At 43.0% G+C, this 19,518-nt stretch overlaps 1 protein-coding gene across 1 annotated transcript; it reads right to left on the bottom strand.

The window, feature by feature from the left end:
• Nucleotides 1–578: 578 nt before the first annotated feature.
• LOC131205264 (uncharacterized) lies at nt 579–19,221 on the bottom strand. Its single transcript, XM_058197292.1, has 12 exons — nt 19,085–19,221; nt 17,436–18,985; nt 11,206–12,196; nt 9,565–9,585; nt 8,392–9,455; nt 8,209–8,306; nt 7,768–8,151; nt 5,654–5,707; nt 3,728–3,937; nt 2,550–3,651; nt 1,942–2,228; nt 579–1,866 (listed from the first exon to the last, which is right to left on the bottom strand). The coding sequence occupies exons 2-12, from the start codon at nt 18,961–18,963 to the stop codon at nt 1,582–1,584; spliced, it is 6,024 nt and encodes a 2,007-aa protein (XP_058053275.1). The 5' UTR covers nt 18,964–18,985; nt 19,085–19,221; the 3' UTR covers nt 579–1,581.
• Between the last annotated feature and the right edge of the window lie 297 nt (nt 19,222–19,518).

Genomic DNA, 19,518 nt, shown 5'->3' with positions numbered 1-19,518 from the left:
CGTGAAAAGTGATAGGCGTTGCGCCGCTGAATGGGTAGATGTTTCATATTCTAATCTTTTCACCGTTCGACAGATTGTTACTGGAATACGGGCAATAGGCAACTATACAAAGAATACATACGACGACGCAGCGGTGCGTTATTGAAAAATGTTTTGATTTAAATTTCGACCCGAAAAGTTGAAGAATGTCGAAAGGTTAATAGCGATGCATGATAGAAGTGGGACGACAGCAGACAGTGACGTCATATTGGCAGACTGGCTGGCAAACAACCACGAGGGGCAAGCAGGGTTCGTGAGGGTTCGGTTCGCGCACCCAATGCTTTCAGAATACACATGAGAACTTGTTGCGCAATTTTCTTACTAGATTCCTAACATCCCAAAAGCATAGGTTATGTAATGAACCCTAACAAGCACAAAAAACACAAATGAAATCCAATAAATTGCACACACAAGGCTTTAACTGAGTAACATACAGACACCTGTATAACTAACACATAATATATAAATGACACACAATAATAAATAAATGAAAGCAAATACCATAAGAAAAAAGGACAAAAATAAATATTCAGTATAACGATTTATTCTGCAACTCCTCCCTAACTCCAGCAACGTGCCGGTCTACTCGAGTCTTAAAAAGGTGAATGACGGAAGGGGACTAAAAAATTTACTCCATTTACGTATTAATTCATCTCTTCTAGTGACGTTTATGATACAAAACCAACTTGAATTACATATCAGACCGTCCAATTTGTAGGTTTTCTATTCTAAATCTCCACGATGCTTCGTGGCTTTCTCAACACAAATTGTTTTTTTAGATGTTATTAACTAAATGCCTTAGAGTTCTGTTGGTGAAGTAATAAAGGCTGTCTCTAAGTTGATTACCTTCATTGACGATCCTTCTGTGGCACGCATTCCTCCTTCAGTGTCACAACCTGTTTCACTACAACCATCGCTGAGGATCGTTTCAAGTCTAATCGCTACGAACCAGTCGCTACATTTCGCTGGTATATGATTGCAGTAGAGCGTTTCAACCAATCTTACAGTCTCGAGCTGCACACCAAAATATATTCATATTTGCTCATATTAAGAATCGGAAAGACTTACATTTAAACAATAAATTATAGTCGACACACAAAGTAACGAAGAAGAAAAAAATCATAAATACAAAAGTAGCAAGAATGTAAAGGAGTCCCTAATGCAACGGTTCTTCGGATACAGCAAAAACAAAAATCAAACTAAAAAAATAACAAAACAATAAATAACTGAACAATTACAAACTAATTTTGCTAAGTATAATTCAAACCAGGAAAGCACGCTATACACGAAAACGGAAAAATTATCGAGATCCACTTCCTATTGTCAGTCTCGCACCGGATAGGATATCAGAAGCGATTCTTTCTCTCGCTCAATGTTGAAGTTATCATATTGCTGTTGTAGTAAAAGTTCTTGTATTCACGACTTTCATATTTAATTTGTTTATCGGAAAAATACTTTACACATCGAAGTACTTGCCACACGATCTTCTAAATGCTTTGCACTTCCCTGTGCACTTCGTACAGCTGCAGACTATTCGACTGTTCACTTTTGTAATCGCTTCTTTTGTTCTTTTTCCGCCTTCTTCTCTGCCTTCTTGAACTGTTTTTCACGCTCGCGGCGTTCTTTCTCATGCTGCTTGCGTTCCTTCTCGTTTAGCCGACGTAGTTCCTTGATGTTTCGCTTAAGGTGCTTCTTATCATCGCCTCCAATATTCAAAATCTTAAAGTCCGGCTTGTCCAGCTGCAGCAGTGCACCGCCCTCAACCGAGTGCTGCATAAACGCTGGTATGTGGTGATCTAATCCGATACCGAGCAACCATTGGCATACCTATGGACGCAGCATCGCAGATAATAACATTTATGATCAATTCATGAAAAAAACATGTAGATTGGTGTACTGAACCTGTTCATTAGACCACTCCTCGACGGGACCGTTCTTCCATTGGTGAGCATCGCGAACACGGTCGCTTGAGAAACTGGACGTTGATCCGGACAGATCGAGCGTACGGCTCGGTGAATAAGCGCCTGGTGAAGTGGATCCACTGGAGGCGCTAGAGGGAGACGGTGGACCCTGAGAGCCCGCGCCGGTTCCACTCGATTGTCCCACTTGGGGTTGTTGGTGCGGCTGCTGCTGCTGCCACGGACCATTGCCGCCTGGAGGAGATAAATTTTGTGGAAGAATGTTTTTCACTGCGGATGAAACAGAGAAGAAAGAGAAAAGCAAATCAAAGGAAAAAACCAAACGAATCTACAGTTGACTCTTGGTTTGTACTAAGCACGTATATTCGTAAGATTTTAAAATACGAAACTGAGATCGATTTGTCCAACATCCAGCACATACACCTTCACTTCAGCAAGTAATAACTGTACTTTTGGGTTCATTTTGTAATTGCTCGAAGGCCCTAATTGATGTCAAAACCATAGAGGAATAAAAACTAACCCATGCATATTACCAATGTAATGGTAAAATGAAAAAAATTAAGAGCAAGCACATTTACTGATTGAGGATACCTTTAGGTTGTGCTTCGTTAACCGCCTTTTTGATTTCCACCAGTAGGTTCTGCGACAATGATGCCGCTGGGCTGAGATGTCGCTGCTGATTAATTTCCGAGTAGTCGTCACTCGAGTCACGGGATGACGCATCATCGATGAGGCCACTGCCTGAGCCTCGTCGTCCTTCACGTTCCGCCAACCGCTCCTTCAACTGCTCGGCCAGCAGGGGCGGCGTAATGCCTTTGAGACCTTTTGGTCGCCGACTTGGATACATCCAGCTGTCACTTGACAATCCACTGTCCTTCAGTTTGTCGGTCGACGATCCGAGATCACTGTCATACGAAGAAGCATTCAAATCAGAGCCATAGCTCGAGTTGAGCTTTCCATTATCCGATCGGTAGATGCTTGGTATCGTCGTGTGGAGTTGCTGATGATCGCCAATACCACCCGTATGACCGGTAGAACCTCGCTCCTTGTTTACCTGTGCATACACCGGTGGACCTGTATCCTCACCCTTCATCAACCCTGTTACCACTTTCCGGCTAACAATCTGCGGTGCACTGTACAGCCCACTGTACTCCACGTTAGATGCGGGCGTAGTGTTTGTCGTTGATATCGCGTCATCCTCACTTTCGTCCAATGCACAATCTGAACCACTGTTACTGTGACTTCGCTTTCCTGGCAAATTGCGCTTGGCCAGACCACCACGGGCCACGAGATCACTTTTGCCCTTGTTCAGCGAGTTGTCCAGCAGTTCATGCTGTGGTACGGCACCCACATCGAGATCGTCATCCTTTGCCGGTGGAACTTTCCGTTCTACTGTCGCCGTTTTGCCATCCTCACCCTCACCGTCAGGCGACAGATCGCTGAACTCGGTGTCGGAAAACTCGGTTTCAAGCTTCTGAAAGATAGGTTTCGGCGGCTGCCGACGAGTCATCTGGGGTGTAAGCTTAAGGCTCGTGCTGTCGTATGGTAATATAACAGGAAACCCAGCTTTTCGTTGCGTTTCCTGCAAATCTTGCTCGAGACTGATGACACGATCTTTCAGCTTCTTCACAAGCGCGTTGTATTCGGTATCCTTCTCCTGCAGATGTTGCAAGTAGTACTCCTGGAACTGAATCTACAAGTATGGAAATAAAATTCAGAAGGGAAATTATTAGAACAGAAAACAGTATCCTAAATTTCGCATCGCTCACCATATCTCTTTCGCGGTGCTGATAATCGCGCAGGATTTTCTTTACGCGGCTGTACTTCTTTTCTAGTACCAGATATTGCGCTTGTGACTGCTGTAGCATGTTTTGGTAGTTGTTCGCTTCCTTCTTTATGTTGGCAAGCTCGCGCTCCGTATGCTTTACCCGTTCATTCAACAACTCTGCCTCATTACACGTCTGTTGATATTTAATGAGCTACGTCGTACGGATAGATGTGTGTAAGTGGTTGAGAGGAGAAAAATTTGAGGTATTATTCATTTTTATTTCAGCTAGTTTTCAAACGGAAGGGAAAATAGTTATTATTCAACGTTAAATGACAGTGAAAATATGAACGTGTTATCAATTCAGTGGTGAACCAAGTGAAACCAGGTGATTAGTACATGAATAGTCGTGCCATTTACAAATTTATGAAAATTTTATTTTACACGCCAGGACCTTATTGACAATATTAGGACAATATCTGATAATATTGGGTTGGCTAAATTGAAATCCATTATTTTCTCGGAAGATGGCTTTAGTGATCGATATCTCGTGAAGTATCGATCGTACAGTTTCAAGTTTAGGCTCGTTTTGAAGCTGATACTTTACACATAAAAAAATGCTTTCACTGTTTATTATTCGTTTGTATTATTCACATATTCCCTTGTGAGTTACATGTTGTTAACAATGGACGTCAACTAAGAGAAAATTTGGTACATTTAACAGTTTTTCTTCGAAAAAGGCGAAAATTCAAGCTAGGCCGCTGATATTTTACATGGTATTTATGGTGCCGATAATCTAACAGCTAGCTAGGTGAAATTTTGGTTGGTCGACCCGTTTCAGTTATTTTTATGTCAAAGATGCACGTCGCACAGACAGACAAGTCAACGAATCGATATCGAATCGAATCGAATATCGATAAAATCACAGAAATAATCAAAGTTGATCGGCATGTTAGTAATCACAGCATCGACCAGGAGCCAAAGATTAACTATCAAACAGTTTTAAGCCATTTGCGCAAAGCTGAATTCACAAAGAAGCTCGATGTTTGGGCGCCACCCTATTTACACCAAAAACATAATGGATAGAATTTTCTGAACAATTTTGAACTAACGGAATGAAATCGAACCATTTCTTAAGCGGATGGGTATTGGGGATGAGGTATGGGATACATACGACAATACTGAGTAAAAATAATCGCGGTCTAAACGTGGTAAAGCAGCTTAACCCGTGGTCAAACCAGGAATAACGGTAAGGAAGTTTCTACTGGGTATTTGGGTGGGGCTTGAAAGCAATCGTTTACTCTGAGTTGCTTTCGTCTACCAAACACTAAATTCAAACCTATACTGTCAATTACTGCAAAGCTCGAAGCTAGTAATTGACCAGAAGCGACCAGAATCGACCAACAGAAGAGAATTTGTGTTCCACCAGGACAAAGAAATGTCACGCACGTCTTTAGTGATATCCCAGAAAGGCCTGGAAAAGCCAATAAATTTCCCAGCAAAATGGTGCATATTTGACGCAAATCGGACTATTGGAAACCTGTTAAATATAGTTTTGAATTTCACCCAAAAATAACGGATTTCTTTTTAGCCAACCTAATGTGTGAGTGACGATAGTTCGAAGCTACATTTCAATCGGGCGATAATGTAATTAAATGAGACGTCACATAGCACAGAAGGCAACATGGAAACTTAACCACACCCCAATCGCATGTTTCTGTTTCTGGTAAAAACATTCTTCATTTCAACACAAACAAATGTACTCTCAAATGTTTATCTTCATTGATTCGCTCTTCATGAGATTTCTTCATTAAGATAAACGAAAACCAACCGAAAATTAATAGATCTCTCTTTGTTTCTTTTTTATACTCAGTTAGTAATAAACCACTAAACCATGTCATACCATGGATAAATCAAAAAATAAACTTACCTGCTGTTTCAGATTCAGAATATCGCCCTCATGCAGTGCAATGGTTTTAAGATTCTGGATGATTTGCGTTTTATTATTTTGGCAGTGTGTTGGTTTGGTGACGCGCAAAGAGTTTGGTTTTAGTTTGACGATTTTTTGGAACCGGAAGTGTAGAACGGAGTTGGACAACGGAAAATGCAGGACATAAATGACGGCAACATTTCAGTATTATACGGAAGACGGGGAACGAGAGAAAAAAGTTTTATAATTTAATTGTTGCGTAAATTGTGGTAGCAAGCATATATAATAAAGTAGGTGGTAAGGGATGAGGTTGTGTTTTTTATTGTTTTTTACGTAGACCATTTTGTAGGTTGGTTCATTTGATCGGTTGATCGAGTGATATAGATATTCAGGTGAAGATCATTTCATGGATTGGAAAGAAAAGAAAAGAAATTGTGGAATTTTTCGATCAACAGATACAGTACCAAATTTTTGTAAGAAGGAGGCCAAAAGGGCTGATAAGACGGTTGATTTTGTTGGAGAGGGTTCCTCAGACAGCTTGTAAACTGCGATGAAGTAATAATTGTTGAAGTGTTTTACAAGGATCATTAAAACGACAAAAAACACTACTCGAAACCGTATCAGTCTTTGCACTACTATTTTCTGCTAAACGTTAAACAAAAACTTTGATGCATGAACGAATTGTTTCTACATCATAAAATAGGCACCAAAACCGGTTTCAGCAAAAAACAAAATCATGCACCAACCAGGCAACAATTCATTATCTTATATTTGGAAGAGATGATAAAAACATTACAGGGAAATCCAAAGAACAAACCCATGCTCAACATTCAAATTTTACACTCATTGCATTCAGAACAGTTCTTACCGTCTCAATGGAAAGAGTAGCATATGGGAGAAATTGAGAACAACTCCCAAAAATGCAAATAAACATCCAACGTTTCCGTTCTCCGTGTTTCGTTGTGGAGTTTCGGGCCTGCTTACAACTAATTTTACCGAGAAAGCGATCATTCAAAACAACAAATAATGTTGCTAACACCCAACAAACATTTTGGCATTCCATAGACAAATGTAGACAAACAAGAAAAATAAGGCCGTAGAAGAAATTGAAACATGAGCTTTATGAAGTAAAAGAAAAACACGCGAACATAACACGTAAGTTGTCGTAAAGTAATAAAGCAATATAGAGAACACCCGAACAAATGTGAATATCAGTGTGAGTGTTTAAAAGTGAAGCATTCACAGCACAGCATACACAAAGAACTTGTAACTTATGTTACGCTAGGGCTATTAAGGGAACGGATGTTAATCATTGAGGTGAAAATCGGTGCGAATTGAAGAGCATTATCTAACGAGACTTTACCGCTTTATGCTGCAACGCAGGCAACACATCATCATGGCCATTCCCAAATATGGTTAGAAACGTTATGTGGATGCATTTTCAGCATAAAGAAGAACAAACAAAATGAAATAGAATAAACTGTTAGCGAAATCCGAAGAAAAATGCCTAAAAAATCAATAACAAAAATCACACGCCAGATTTACTAAAAAAAAACATTTATCATATGGTCGGTGTGGTTTTGAAGAGGGTCTGGGATAAAAAAAAAACACCTGTACTATGAACGTCTTCAGAGGGATTCCACGGAAATTACTTAACTTAAACAAAAATCACGTGTTTTAAGCTTTCGGTAATTTGGATTGAGAAGTATAAACCATATTTCTCTATCAAGCTATCAATTATGACTCGCAACAAGAAGGCCTTGCCACCGGTGTTAAGCGGTTTTCCAGCGAGAACTAACTCCGTAAATCAAAAACTAGATCACGAAAAGCGAAATAGAACGCTGGGAACAAAACAACAAGACAGTTTTATTAACTGATAGAAGTAAACTCGTTTAAACATTTAAAGCTTATTTAGATCAAAACTAAAGCATGGACGAGGTAAGCTGACTGAGCAAATACAAAACTATTAATGTGATAGTCGATGCGGTTGTCAGAGAAAATGATGAACCGAAAACATAACAAAATCATGATGGTTGCAGGGAGTGATGCTGATCGGCAGAAGGTGGGAGAGTGAAGATTGTTTGATCTGGCTTCCTTAAACACAATTGTCTTACCTCCTGCAAGATGCGTCGCAATGACTCAACATCGCTACTCCGGGCAGCTTCCGTTTCGAACAAAGATTCTGCAACGTTTGCCGTAGGACTAACCGGACCTTCGGAGACACTCGAGTTGGCGGAGACTGGCAATGTACTATCTTCAGAAATTTCTGCATTCCGCCTTATGTAGTCCTCCAACTGGCGCTTCACTCGTTCTTCTTTCTCTCGGTCCGCTTGCAAGCTCTGGCGAATTAATTGTGCTACTTCAGAGTTTTCCGGATCACGCTCCCGTCCAATCTGGAATCGAACCAAACCGGAAGTGTTGCGCAAAACGGACGCAGCGTACGCCTGCGTAACACCGACTAGACTTTTACCGTCCACCTCGATAATTTGATCGTTCACCTACAAAGGGTATAGAATATTACTGCTGGAAGTTTTGTAAGAAGAAGCGTTACAAACCTGTATTCTCCCATCACGCGCCGCAGCACCATTATCGGTGATGGTCTTTACGAATATCCCTAGCTTCTCCAAACCGGCATCGGCACCAACACCCATACCTGCGAAAGTACGTATTGTATTACGTAAAGTTTAATGTTACGTAAAGTTTAGTACCGTAAAGTTTAATTACGTAATGTTTAGTACCTATAATGCTCAGCCCCAATCCCTCCGGTCCTTTCATCAGTTCAACCGGAAAAACGTCCATTTTCTCTACGCGTTTCTCTAGTTCATACTCGGCCGAAGCGGCCACCGGATCCACGTCCTCGTTGCGCCGATCATAATCGTTCACAGAGAAGGTTGAGAACACTTGCATCGGGTTAGTGCTGAATTTCACTTTCGTATTTTTCTTTATGTACCCCCGAAGGTCTTCGTCGTCAAGTTCACGATCCGCCTCTATCAGACCCGGGACCTCCATCCAAAAATTACCGTCTTCAAAAAAGTGTACACCATCCGGATTAACGTACACCTCCTGGCAACGTACCGGCGGATACTCGGGGATGTAGAATCCGTTGGCAGAGTTGTTTGACTCATCGTCGGCCGATACGTCTGCTTCACTACAAGCGGCTGGCCCACGCCGACTACTTGAGGTGTTATCCTTTTCATCGTCCTGCTCCTCGTCGTGCACCAGAGTTGTGGTGACTGTTGCTACACCCGCTGATGCTGTCTCACCGGTCGAATCTTCCAATTTACCCAGATTAATGCTATCGGAGGTGGTGGTCGTTGTGACGCTTGGTATCGAGTCACCTGTATCTACGTATGAGTCGACTAGTACGGAAGACGAGGCGTCGAGGATAGTTTGATTGAGCAGATCATACGTAGTGTTATTATCAATGCTGCCCTCTTCGGGCGGCTGACTAGTAATGGAAGTGTTACGGCTGGTGGCCGGCGGACCGGGAGGTGGTGGTGGAGGCCTACCTCGCACTGACGACGGACCAACAGTCGCCAACGAAGGTGATGGGGATGCGGATGTGTGCTTTGGTGCCTCGAGAACGTCCTTCAACCAGTCAGGTTCGTCGGAGGTCGTTGTTGTTGATGCTTGCACTTTAAGTGTTTGTTGCTGAACTGTAGATGATGAGGGTTCGATCATACTGGCGGATTGCCTTGGAACGGGCACCCGTTCGGCTTCTGGTCTCTCGGCTTTGGCTTGATTGTTGAGCAAAATTTGTTCTACTTCGCGCGCTTGTTCATCTGACAACAGCGGTCGTTGTCTGAAAGAAAGAAAGTAAAGGTAATGTTACGTCTGTACGATGCATGATGAGTCTCATTGACCCATTCTCAGATATAAGTATAGTGGAACGTCTAAAAACATTTTTTTACCTGATCTTGTACTCCAATATTCTACTCCAGGAATAGCGAACATGCAAAACACAAGCAGCATGGACGGATTTACAGGCGAAACAAAACAGGATCAATGAATGAATCGAACAGGATTGACAAGGTCGCCACGTATAGTATACAAAAACCGAAATGATGTGCCAGGATGTGCTCGTCGACGAGGATGTTGTGTATGTATATCATGGTGTTATTGAATGTGTGTAGAAGACAGCATGTCATATAGATGATGTTGGGGCAGGTAGTCGGTTGACCAGAAGCGTAAAAGAAGAAATCAAGGGTTGCCTCATAAGGCACAGACATTAGCGAAGAACGGTACAGTCACAACATAGAAAACAGTGAATCGTACGTAAAAATAAAAGAAGCGGGAAAATAGAAAAACACATAATTTTAAAACACATAAGCAAATCACAAATAAATTCCCCGTTACTTAAATTTCCATGAAAGAATATACTAAAGTTAACTAGTTGTAAGATGTTGTTAGTTATTGGTTATTAGTTATAAGAATGATAAAATGACTCAATGCCACGTGGCATAACATGTAATTTAAACAGATTTTAATCAAAATATCTTCATTTAAACCATTTTGATACCTTAGAATTATTTAATAGCTGCAATCCCAATATGGAATATCTCTGTACCGTTATGTAACCACGCATTTATGTAAAATAAAGATCCAATCAGGTTAAAAAAATTAAAGAATATACGAAAATTGAAAGTGCAGAAAATCAGATCTACAATAATAACGAAGGAGTAAATGAAAAAGAAATTAATTGACAGAGAGTTAGATCACAGCCATAGAAGCTATTCATATTGACGTATTAAAATTCAGATAATTGATAACTGATTCAAAGTTAGTGCCAGTATCGTGGATCGTCAATACAATAGACACGAACACTGTCGAAGAATAACGTAACTGTGTGCCACAATTCATTTTGAACATTACACAACAAAGCACTTGAATTAGATATGTTAGCTTGCACACAGAGATTTTCATTTCGTCTCGGTGGACTGCAGTAAGAAAACGTAAGACTCACGAACGTAGATTGACTTGGAATTTCAAATAAAACAACCGTGAAGTTTACAAATTCGGCCCGGTTCATTCGTCTAAGACTTAAAAAACGTAAAGTTTGAGCTCATTAGTAATCAATAATCTAATAACTTCTCTTCTTATTTGGCGTTACAACCGCTGGGCGATATAAGAAGCCAGCCTGGCACCAGAGACAATGTTAATCTCTGATGCTCTCTGTAACAGTGATGGCCGGTTGAGTGACAACCGGTCCCAGAATTCGAACCCATGCCAGCTGCGTTGACAGCGACGAACGTTACCGACTGCTCTACCGACTGCTCTAACAATTCTCACATCAAAAACACACTACAGTTAATTAGCTATTTTGTTTCCATTAAATACTCTCCAACGGTAGTAACTGTCTTGCTCACAGTTTCAAACTGTTTTGAAAATAATAGGCCTCAGATCTTCGGCGAAGGTGCATTCAAACTCAAAAATAGAATAAACCTTATTTTGATCATTAATAGATTGTAGGCGCCGGCGGAAACAACAAGCAGTGCAAGTTTCAAACCCATTACAACACTACGTGCACCTTGACCTTAACTACAAATACGCACCTAGAGCTTAACAGCCGCTCTGCTTCGTCTGCCGTCATCTCATCTGGAAGTAAGCTGTCGTTGTCACTGGCATCGGCGTACTCGAGCGCATCATGCAAATCCAAAGGAGGCCCTTCCGGAATCGGTGGCGGACGCATCGAGGCCAGTGATGGCGGATCTGGTAGCGTCTTGGTGCTATAATCTTCTTCTGGCGCCGTCAGCGTGGGTCTCGTTGGATCAAGCAGCGTTTGCGGACTGTGGTAGACCTTCTCGCCTATTTCACTCAGCTCATCAAAGTCCAAAATCTTCGCCTCGTCTTTCTCGACGTCCATGAAAGCTAGCTCACTGCTCGTATCGTTTAGTGAGGATCCGCTATCAGTGACACCCGTAGGAATAATTGATGCATACAGCACTCGGTCAATCGTTACATCGTTGAGGTTCGCGTCAACTTGTGCTCCATTAGTTACCACCGTCGAGCAATCACCATTAGCCACGATGGCATCATCACCACCCACTGCATCATTCTGACATCGATTGCTAGTAAAAGGGATCCCAGTCTGGACCAGAGACTGTTGTTGGTGAGACTTCCTAATACTGCTAATATTGGCACTTCCATATAAATCCACTTCACCGTAGATTTCGTCACATTCTGTACCGTCCGGACGCACCCGGTAGCCGAGATCGGCATAGGTTAGTTTTGTTTCTGTCGCCGGACTGCAGACTGGCGAACGATCTTGACCAACCGGAAGCTTTCGTGGTGGAGAAGCAGGCAGCGGAAGATCGAACTCGTAAGCTGGCTTGAGTTTGGCCTTAATTTCCGGCGATGGCTCGTTGAAACCACCCTCATCGGTAGTGGTGGAATTACTGATGATGCTCGGTGGTCGATTGCCAAGACCGGCTGCTGGAACCTCAAAGCAAATGCTGGACACTTTCGAGCGGAGTGTGACACCACCATGATCCTGATACTCTTGCTCACCGGAATGATGTTCATCGTCTGATCGTGAGGATTTTCCTAAAACCAAACACAGAAAGGTACTCGTTAGAACTGTAGCTTTAACCTAAACCATCGGCATCCGGAAATGAATTGTGGTGGTGGCCAACCTGTAAAACGTGTCATCTTCGTACGAAAGTCTCAGGTGAACTAGTTCGCGCGAAAAGCTTAATTGTACCGTTGGTTCAATTTTAGCTCTTGTGGGCCACCACAAGAAGAGAGGGAATCCCCACTTACCCTTGCAGTCGATGCAAAACCGTCGTATACTGAGGCACATCTTCTGCTGCTCCGAACGTACCACCAACCAATTTTAAAAATTATGCATGGTCGCCACGGACTAGTTTCAAACATACCATGCCATGGCTACTGTGTTTCATAATGTTAGCTCCATAGTTCCATTATAATCACACTTTTTTTCTCATTTTTTTTTTAATACGTTTCTTGCAAGCACTTGGGACAAAAGCAGCACTGCGCTGGTCAATGGCAGGTGTTTATCGTTTATGAAACACTTCCAAAAACTTTTCACAGCTCGTTTCCATATAATTGTCACCGGGTGCCAGAGAAGTCGCGATAATTTTGACCGCTATGAAAACGACTCAAGGCGAGGCCATAAATTGAATGAACAGTTGCTCCCAACATACACTTTAGTTTTACAACATACAACATAAGAGGTTAATTATGAGCTAACGAAGACGTTTGCCGTTGTCTTCTCATTGAACAACAAACTGATATACGAATTTACATGAAAAGGTAACATGGGGTTTATCTCCTAAATCGTATCGTATCGTCGTCCTTTCATGGCCTCCTTCTGTTTCCGGAAAAAGAAAAAGACACAGGGAGCCAGATGTAGAGAATACGGTGGCGTCCCCCCCTATTATGAAACTCGAACTCGAAACTCGATTCCTATTGTTTTGGTCGTTATAAAATATCGTTTAAAAAACGCAGCTCATGGAATTGTTATATGCCCTCCGGGGCACAAAAGAAACTCACCAATACAGACATAGCAAACAGTGTGACAATAATTCACCCCCATGCACAACGAACTAGACGACGTAGTGCGTGATCGCGGTTTGTTTTCATCAGACTTTTGAAAAGAATGGCCTTCTTCGAAATGGAATGGGTTAGTTGACAGCAATTGTCTACTAATTGCCACATACAGAAAAAAATATCTTACGAAAAAATTTATTTTTACCAACAGGCGAATACTTCGGATCCATTGGTTTCATTTTCCCTTATGATTGTGTGCAATGGACAGCCACAAACTATGCCCGATCAAATCAACATGGCTGCCAAGTTCGTTAACTGAATGCGTTTCATCTTCACATCGCATTGAGGTCAGCCAACAAGCTGCTGTGGTACTTTGATTACTCTGTTGACACCCTCGCACCGTACCGTAACAACACTTTGGACATAAGCCGTATGCTAGACACATGCACGCACTCACACAACGTGCGCAAAGAGGACGTCTTACAGGAATAACTTTAACCTCCGAATAGAAAACCTCTATCCACTTAGAAAACATTCTTCGTCGCTGTCAACTTCTCTGTGTCGAGACGAAACAATTATTGCTCGAATAGTAGTCAAATAATTTCATGCTAATTCTCAGTCGTTTCTTTGAAACACCACACACCGTGCACGTCCATTTTCACGCACGATCATGATAAACGAGAAATTTCTTTGCATTGCTGCTTATACTTAGCTCACATCAAAACCAAGACAAACGAGGCGTTCTGTTCCACGACCACTTTCACTGGCGCGTCAAGCGCTTCTATTCCAGCTTAGATTAGCATCCTCCTTTTTCAAATGTTGAATACACCTCGTTCATTTTTACTGATTTACGTCACGATCACGATTCAAATTAAGCAAATTTGTGTGACGAAAAGAAGGTACCGAATACAAAATCAAAATGGAAAACGTAGCACCAACAACGCGCTGCTTCTGATGAATATTATTTTAAGACTCACAGGGCGGCTGTCGGAATTTCGTGAAGTGAGTATCACGCACGATGTACACTGCATAATATTCGTTACGGTTTCGTCACACACACACACTCGTATGCAAGAGGATGGATGGATTCGAGGATAGTGTGGGATTTTTGGCGCCTGTATGTCGATATAACCACGCTTGTGTTTCAAGCGCGCAATCATATGTACACAACAGGTCAAGCAAATCTAGATTAGTACGCCATTTTCACCATCATTTTCATTTTCACCTTGATCAGCGACCCTCATTTGCTGCTTCAAATTATAACAAAGCAACAACAGATGGTCGACCAATTGGATCACCAAAAGCACAAAACACGTCCGCACGAAAACAGGATTCACGAGACGCTAAAGTTGCGTCTCGCGGATGATCAGAATCCGCCTGCGACCGCCGGCAATAAAACCCGCGGTGCACACTGAGAGCTAGGGCGATCGTGATCGCGATGAGTGAAACGAGAATGAATGAACATACTGAACAGAATTATGCTGAGAGTGTGCTACTTATAGAACGACAGAGAGAAAGACTGAATGAAGCCACACACTGGAGAAGCCAAAGCAGATATATTATTATTACGCCATTAAATTATCGCTGTAGAATCATTGCAGCAGGCTGTGCAGAGCAGTACCGAGAGCTGTGTGCATAGAGAACATGACTATTTTTGGAAAAGATTCTCTCGGCCTTTTCCAGACTGTTAACTACTTTCACGAACCATCTCTTTACCGTCCTATTTTCATTTTGAGGTTGAACGTTGTGCTACACCATCGATACTAGTCTAGGCTCAGTCATGTTTTTCACAAACGTCGTTGTGGAATACAAGAACATTCTCTAAGCCATGTTATAATCCTTTACTTCTATGAATTCATTCATTTAACGGTATACGAGAGTTCACTTTCCATAATATTTTGCACCTCGTTTTTATATATGTATATGTTTTTATATATGGGCGTCGTACTTCACCAATGATCCTCACCGTCGGTGCTGACTTTAACGATCACTTACTAGTGAGCACCGTTTTCTTAACAGGTTGGGCTACAGGCAACTAAGATGCTACTGACTTACGCACTAGTTAATTACTGTTTCACAACTCACAAGAATCGTACGAAAAATTAGTTCGTACCTTTTGTGAACAGAATAAAAGCCCAGGACAATCATAGAAGGTAGTTGTAAACAATTGCCTACGTCATAACTCATAATAACGTATTCCTGTCAGTAACGAAACTAATGACCTAATGAGTTACGAAATCAAATGGACTTCCCAGTATGTTCCGAATCGAACATAACCATGATAGTACTCCATCGTTAACTTCCGCTACTTAAGTAAATGGCTTTCCAGAGTAATCACTTAAAAACCATTCGGAAGCAGCTCAACCTCCGGTCTAAGACCTCAACTTAAGAAACTCGAAACGGACTATGTGATGGCTCTAAAAATTCTAACTGCTTTCCGGTGGCGACTGCATGGACGCACTCCAAAGAACATTATTCCCAATTCAGCATTCCACGCTACATGTATTTTTCTATTTATAAAAGCACCCTCCTCATACGTTTCCAGTGTGAAGAGAAAAGACCAAAATAGACTACCGTATGCACGAATTAGGGTTCACTTTGTCCCATTAGTATGGGAGGTTTAGTTCTAGTGAGCAGGGTCGTCAGAACGCTTGCGACGAAAGGCATCGCATTCTTCTTGGTCTGCCGGTCGCTTCCGGCCTGAGAAGGACGTGACACCACATTTCGGTCAATTTGTCTGTTTATTCTTCGCCCGTGAAAAGATTGCCACTGCGTATAGATACGATTTTTGGGGAGAGTGTCGAGATCCGATCATTAAAAAAAATTCGAGCCATCTTTTTTAAGAATTCTTAGAATTGCTTATCTCCAAACAGAAATTGGACATTTGGCTCAACCATTGAAAAGAGGTTAAAATAAGGTTTCTTAAACCTAGTGTTTCTGATTCTGATTGGTAGAGAGGGTTTACTAGAAATTAAAAAAAACAAAACTGTTCAGTGAATAACTTCGAATGTTTGAAATGGCCATACGCGAAAATGCTGCACTGCTGTACCATCATACCGGATGCCCGGCCCGTACGGTTCATTACAGCTCGCACTTTACGAGAAAAATGGGCCAACACCGATTCAGACCACCAGGGGGTTTTATCATTCGGGAAAAGGTAGCAGTAAATGCGACTAAATACGCCATACATAGCTGCGAGGTCGTACAAGAGCTACAATAAGGCCTAGGAACAAGCAAGCAAAAGTTGGGTTACAAACATTTCCGGGAAAGTTTCAGATTTATAGTCTTACCACATATGGATTAACCAGGACAAGCCTGGTAACCAACATTACTGTAACGCTTCGTGGACCGGTTGTGTTGCATATCATCAATCGAGTAGTGTCAATATTGGCTCCTCAGTTCAGGATAAAATATATGTAAAGATAGTTGTTAAATCCTTGGTGAGCGTTTGAAAGACAAATAACAATCGAAACTCTCCTGAAGCTTGTTGACAGAAAGTAAATCACAAGCACATCAATGTATTAAAATCCTGTTTCGGAACAAGGCCAATCATCCCCAGATTACAGGCAACGCAGATTACAGGCAACCACACAGGCAACGCAGTAGTCGATACACAGAAAGAGTCCCCATCAGGTCTCATCTAGAAGCGACATTAAAATGCTTTTTCTTAAGAGAGAACCCTCCTCGATAACTGAGTCGTTCATCGCTTGCTGTGACTAAGAATGCACTTGAAACTGCACCAAATAGCACAAAAGAATGTTGCACTGCACCTCATGTCTCACCCAGACACACCAACACCAGGCCGACAACGTCACCACTCACCACGTGAGGGGAACTTTCTGGAGAGGTTTTAGGGCTAATGTGAAGTTATGGTTCTACAGGCACGCGCGATACCAGTCGTCTGTTATGCCGTTACTCCTACCCGTTACCCTCAACTGGCTGGATTTAGATCGCACTGCAATTGACAAGGTTATGCGCTGCATGTGCTTGTTTAATAAAGAAGGAACACTACGAAAACAAAGTGAAAATGAGCAGCCCCAGCCATTGAAAGGGACACAGACGCGTTTTAGCCGAGGCAATGCATGATGCCGCAAGCTTAGAGGATGCAAGTAATTTGAAAGACTGACAGTGAGAAAGCTCATGCAAGTCTCACATCAGAAGAGATATTCAAGGCTTAATGCTGGCGTCAAGTTATAGTTAAAATTTTCCTCGTCCATTCGTATTATTTAGCAACCTTTTCGAAATGAAAAACGGTCAAATTCCCGTGACTTACCGTTTCGTTCCTCTATGGATTTCAAATCCGACGCGGAACCATCTTCCTCTCGTTCGATGGCACTGGAAAACTTTTCCGTCGATTCGTTCTCCTGTTTCTCGTCCTCTGTGTGTATCGGCGAGGACGGTCCGGACGAAGCGCTAGCGCCCGGACTGGGCGACGAGCTGATGGCATGAGCTGGTGAGGTTAGCCCACCAGATCCCGTGTCCCGTTCAGATGATTGGCGGCGTGCCAGTGCCCCCAGCTCCGGGTACTTGAAGGTGGAAGGTGGTGGAAGGCCACCACTTGAGCTTCGTTCATCCAGATTGACATCGAGTGACTTCTTGCCAGCCATCTTCTCCGGTTGTGGCTCGGTGCTGAAAGATTGCGGGTAGATGGTGGTAAGCGTAGTGGTGCTGCTGCGTACGGGAGCTGCGGGTGGAATGTTGCCTTCTCCGGCCGTTGTCAACGGTTCAACCTGTCGCGGGGGGGGTTTCACGTTGTCTGGACCGCTCTTCGTTGGACTGAGCGAAATGTGACTGGTCGCGTGCGGAGGAACCGCCGGCGGTGTCTTTGTGGGGCTTGGAAAAGAATTCTGTTTCAGGATGGCGGACCCGGCTGAATTACGTGGGCCCTTCTCTGGCGGAGGCGGTGGTGGCGTTTGCCGCTTGGGCGGACTTGGTGGTGACTCATTGGGGGACGGTAATCGTTGATGGCCAGCTCCTACCGATGGTGGCAACGGCGGGTGGTTCGTCAACGGCCGATCGGCTCTATCAGTATGCCCGCAATATAGGGTCTCTTTGGAACTTCCGTTTGAAATGGACCCGCCACTGCTGTACAATGTACCATTCGTTGTTGTAGGCAGGTGTGCAGCGGATGTGGTGTTTCCACCTGCAATAATACCCGTCCCCGGCACCGTCCGGATTATGTCACACCGGGTGAAGTCTCCCACAGCGGCCCCCTTCGAAGATCGTGTTTTCGAGAAGTGTGAAGTCCAATTCTTTTGCTTCTCAATCAATTCCCGAGAATTGAACTTTCGCTCCGGTTTCTCTGGCTTTTCGGGTTTATCCGACTTCAGGCGCGATTGGTTCAAAATACGGTTGGAGTCCAGCTTGCTGATACCGTTGCTGATGGCCGATACAGGCAGTACCGAAGGATATTGTTGCTGCTGCAACTGCTTTCTCTTTGGCGAAGGTGATCTGTCTTGCCCGGAACCGATGTCGGACAGATTGTCGTCCTTACTGCTGGAATGTGACATCTTGATGCTGAAAGGCGGCGGTCGATTGACGCGACCCTCGCCGAGCTTCTCGAACAGTGCTCGGGCGTTGTTGAAGCGAGCTGCATGCGATTCGGTCCGGACAACCGTGGCCGTCGGTGAGTGGTGGTGGCCAGCGACGACACCGGATGCTGGTGGGTTTGCTTCTCCGAGTCGTGTGGTTGCTTCTTGCATCTGTTCGACTGGCTTGCGCTGGAAAAGGTTCGCTATCTGCGACACTTTAGGCCCGGCAGCCGATGCTGCCGCCACCTGTGCTGAAGCCGATTTTTCCATAATGTCGGAACCCTCGTTGATTCTACGGACGAATATGGAACAAAAAAGAAAAAAGTTTAAGAAAATTGTGTAGAAAAACGAGCCGAAATTTGTAACGCTGAAAAGAAACCCGAAAACAAACCATTTTGAAGCACGTATTAAACACTACCAAGTACTCTAATTCTCTGCACGAAAGCATGAGCGTAATATAGCATACGCGAGTAGACGAATTGAACACTAGCAAAAGTTGAATTATGATGAGTCGATGGTCAAACTGTTTGCCGTCTCTGTATGCTCAATCACCTTTTGACCGTGAACTACTTAGCAAAACGCATCTCAACCATCCAACCAACCAACAGGCCAACTTCTATCTCTTCTATGCGTTCCTTAGGATTTTTGCTAGTCGCACACGAGATAGTGCGCCAACCTTTCAATGGTTTCACCCACACGAACACAATCAAGTTACGATGGGTATTTTAGAAAAGAATCCACACAATCGGTTGACGGTAGACATTCGGCGTTATCAGTAATTATGAGCAACCTTCTCTACGGCAAATTCAAAAAAGGTTTACATCC

This window comes from Anopheles bellator, chromosome 1 (assembly GCF_943735745.2).
Source record: "Anopheles bellator chromosome 1, idAnoBellAS_SP24_06.2, whole genome shotgun sequence".
Classification (NCBI taxonomy): domain Eukaryota; kingdom Metazoa; phylum Arthropoda; class Insecta; order Diptera; family Culicidae; genus Anopheles; species Anopheles bellator.
The sequence above is the reverse complement of the archived record's forward strand: the minus strand, read 5'-3'. Positions and strand labels throughout refer to the sequence as shown.

Coding starts and splice junctions, on each gene's coding strand:
- LOC131205264 (XM_058197292.1), bottom strand. CDS start 18,963: ATGGAAAAATCGGCTTCAGCACAGGTGGCGGCAGCATCGGCTGCCGGG. Junction 12,197..17,435: donor ATCCATAGAGGAACGAAACG/GTAAGTCACGGG, acceptor GTTTGGTTTTAG/GAAAATCCTCACGATCAGAC. Junction 3,652..3,727: donor AGCACCGCGAAAGAGATATG/GTGAGCGATGCG, acceptor CCATACTTGTAG/ATTCAGTTCCAGGAGTACTA.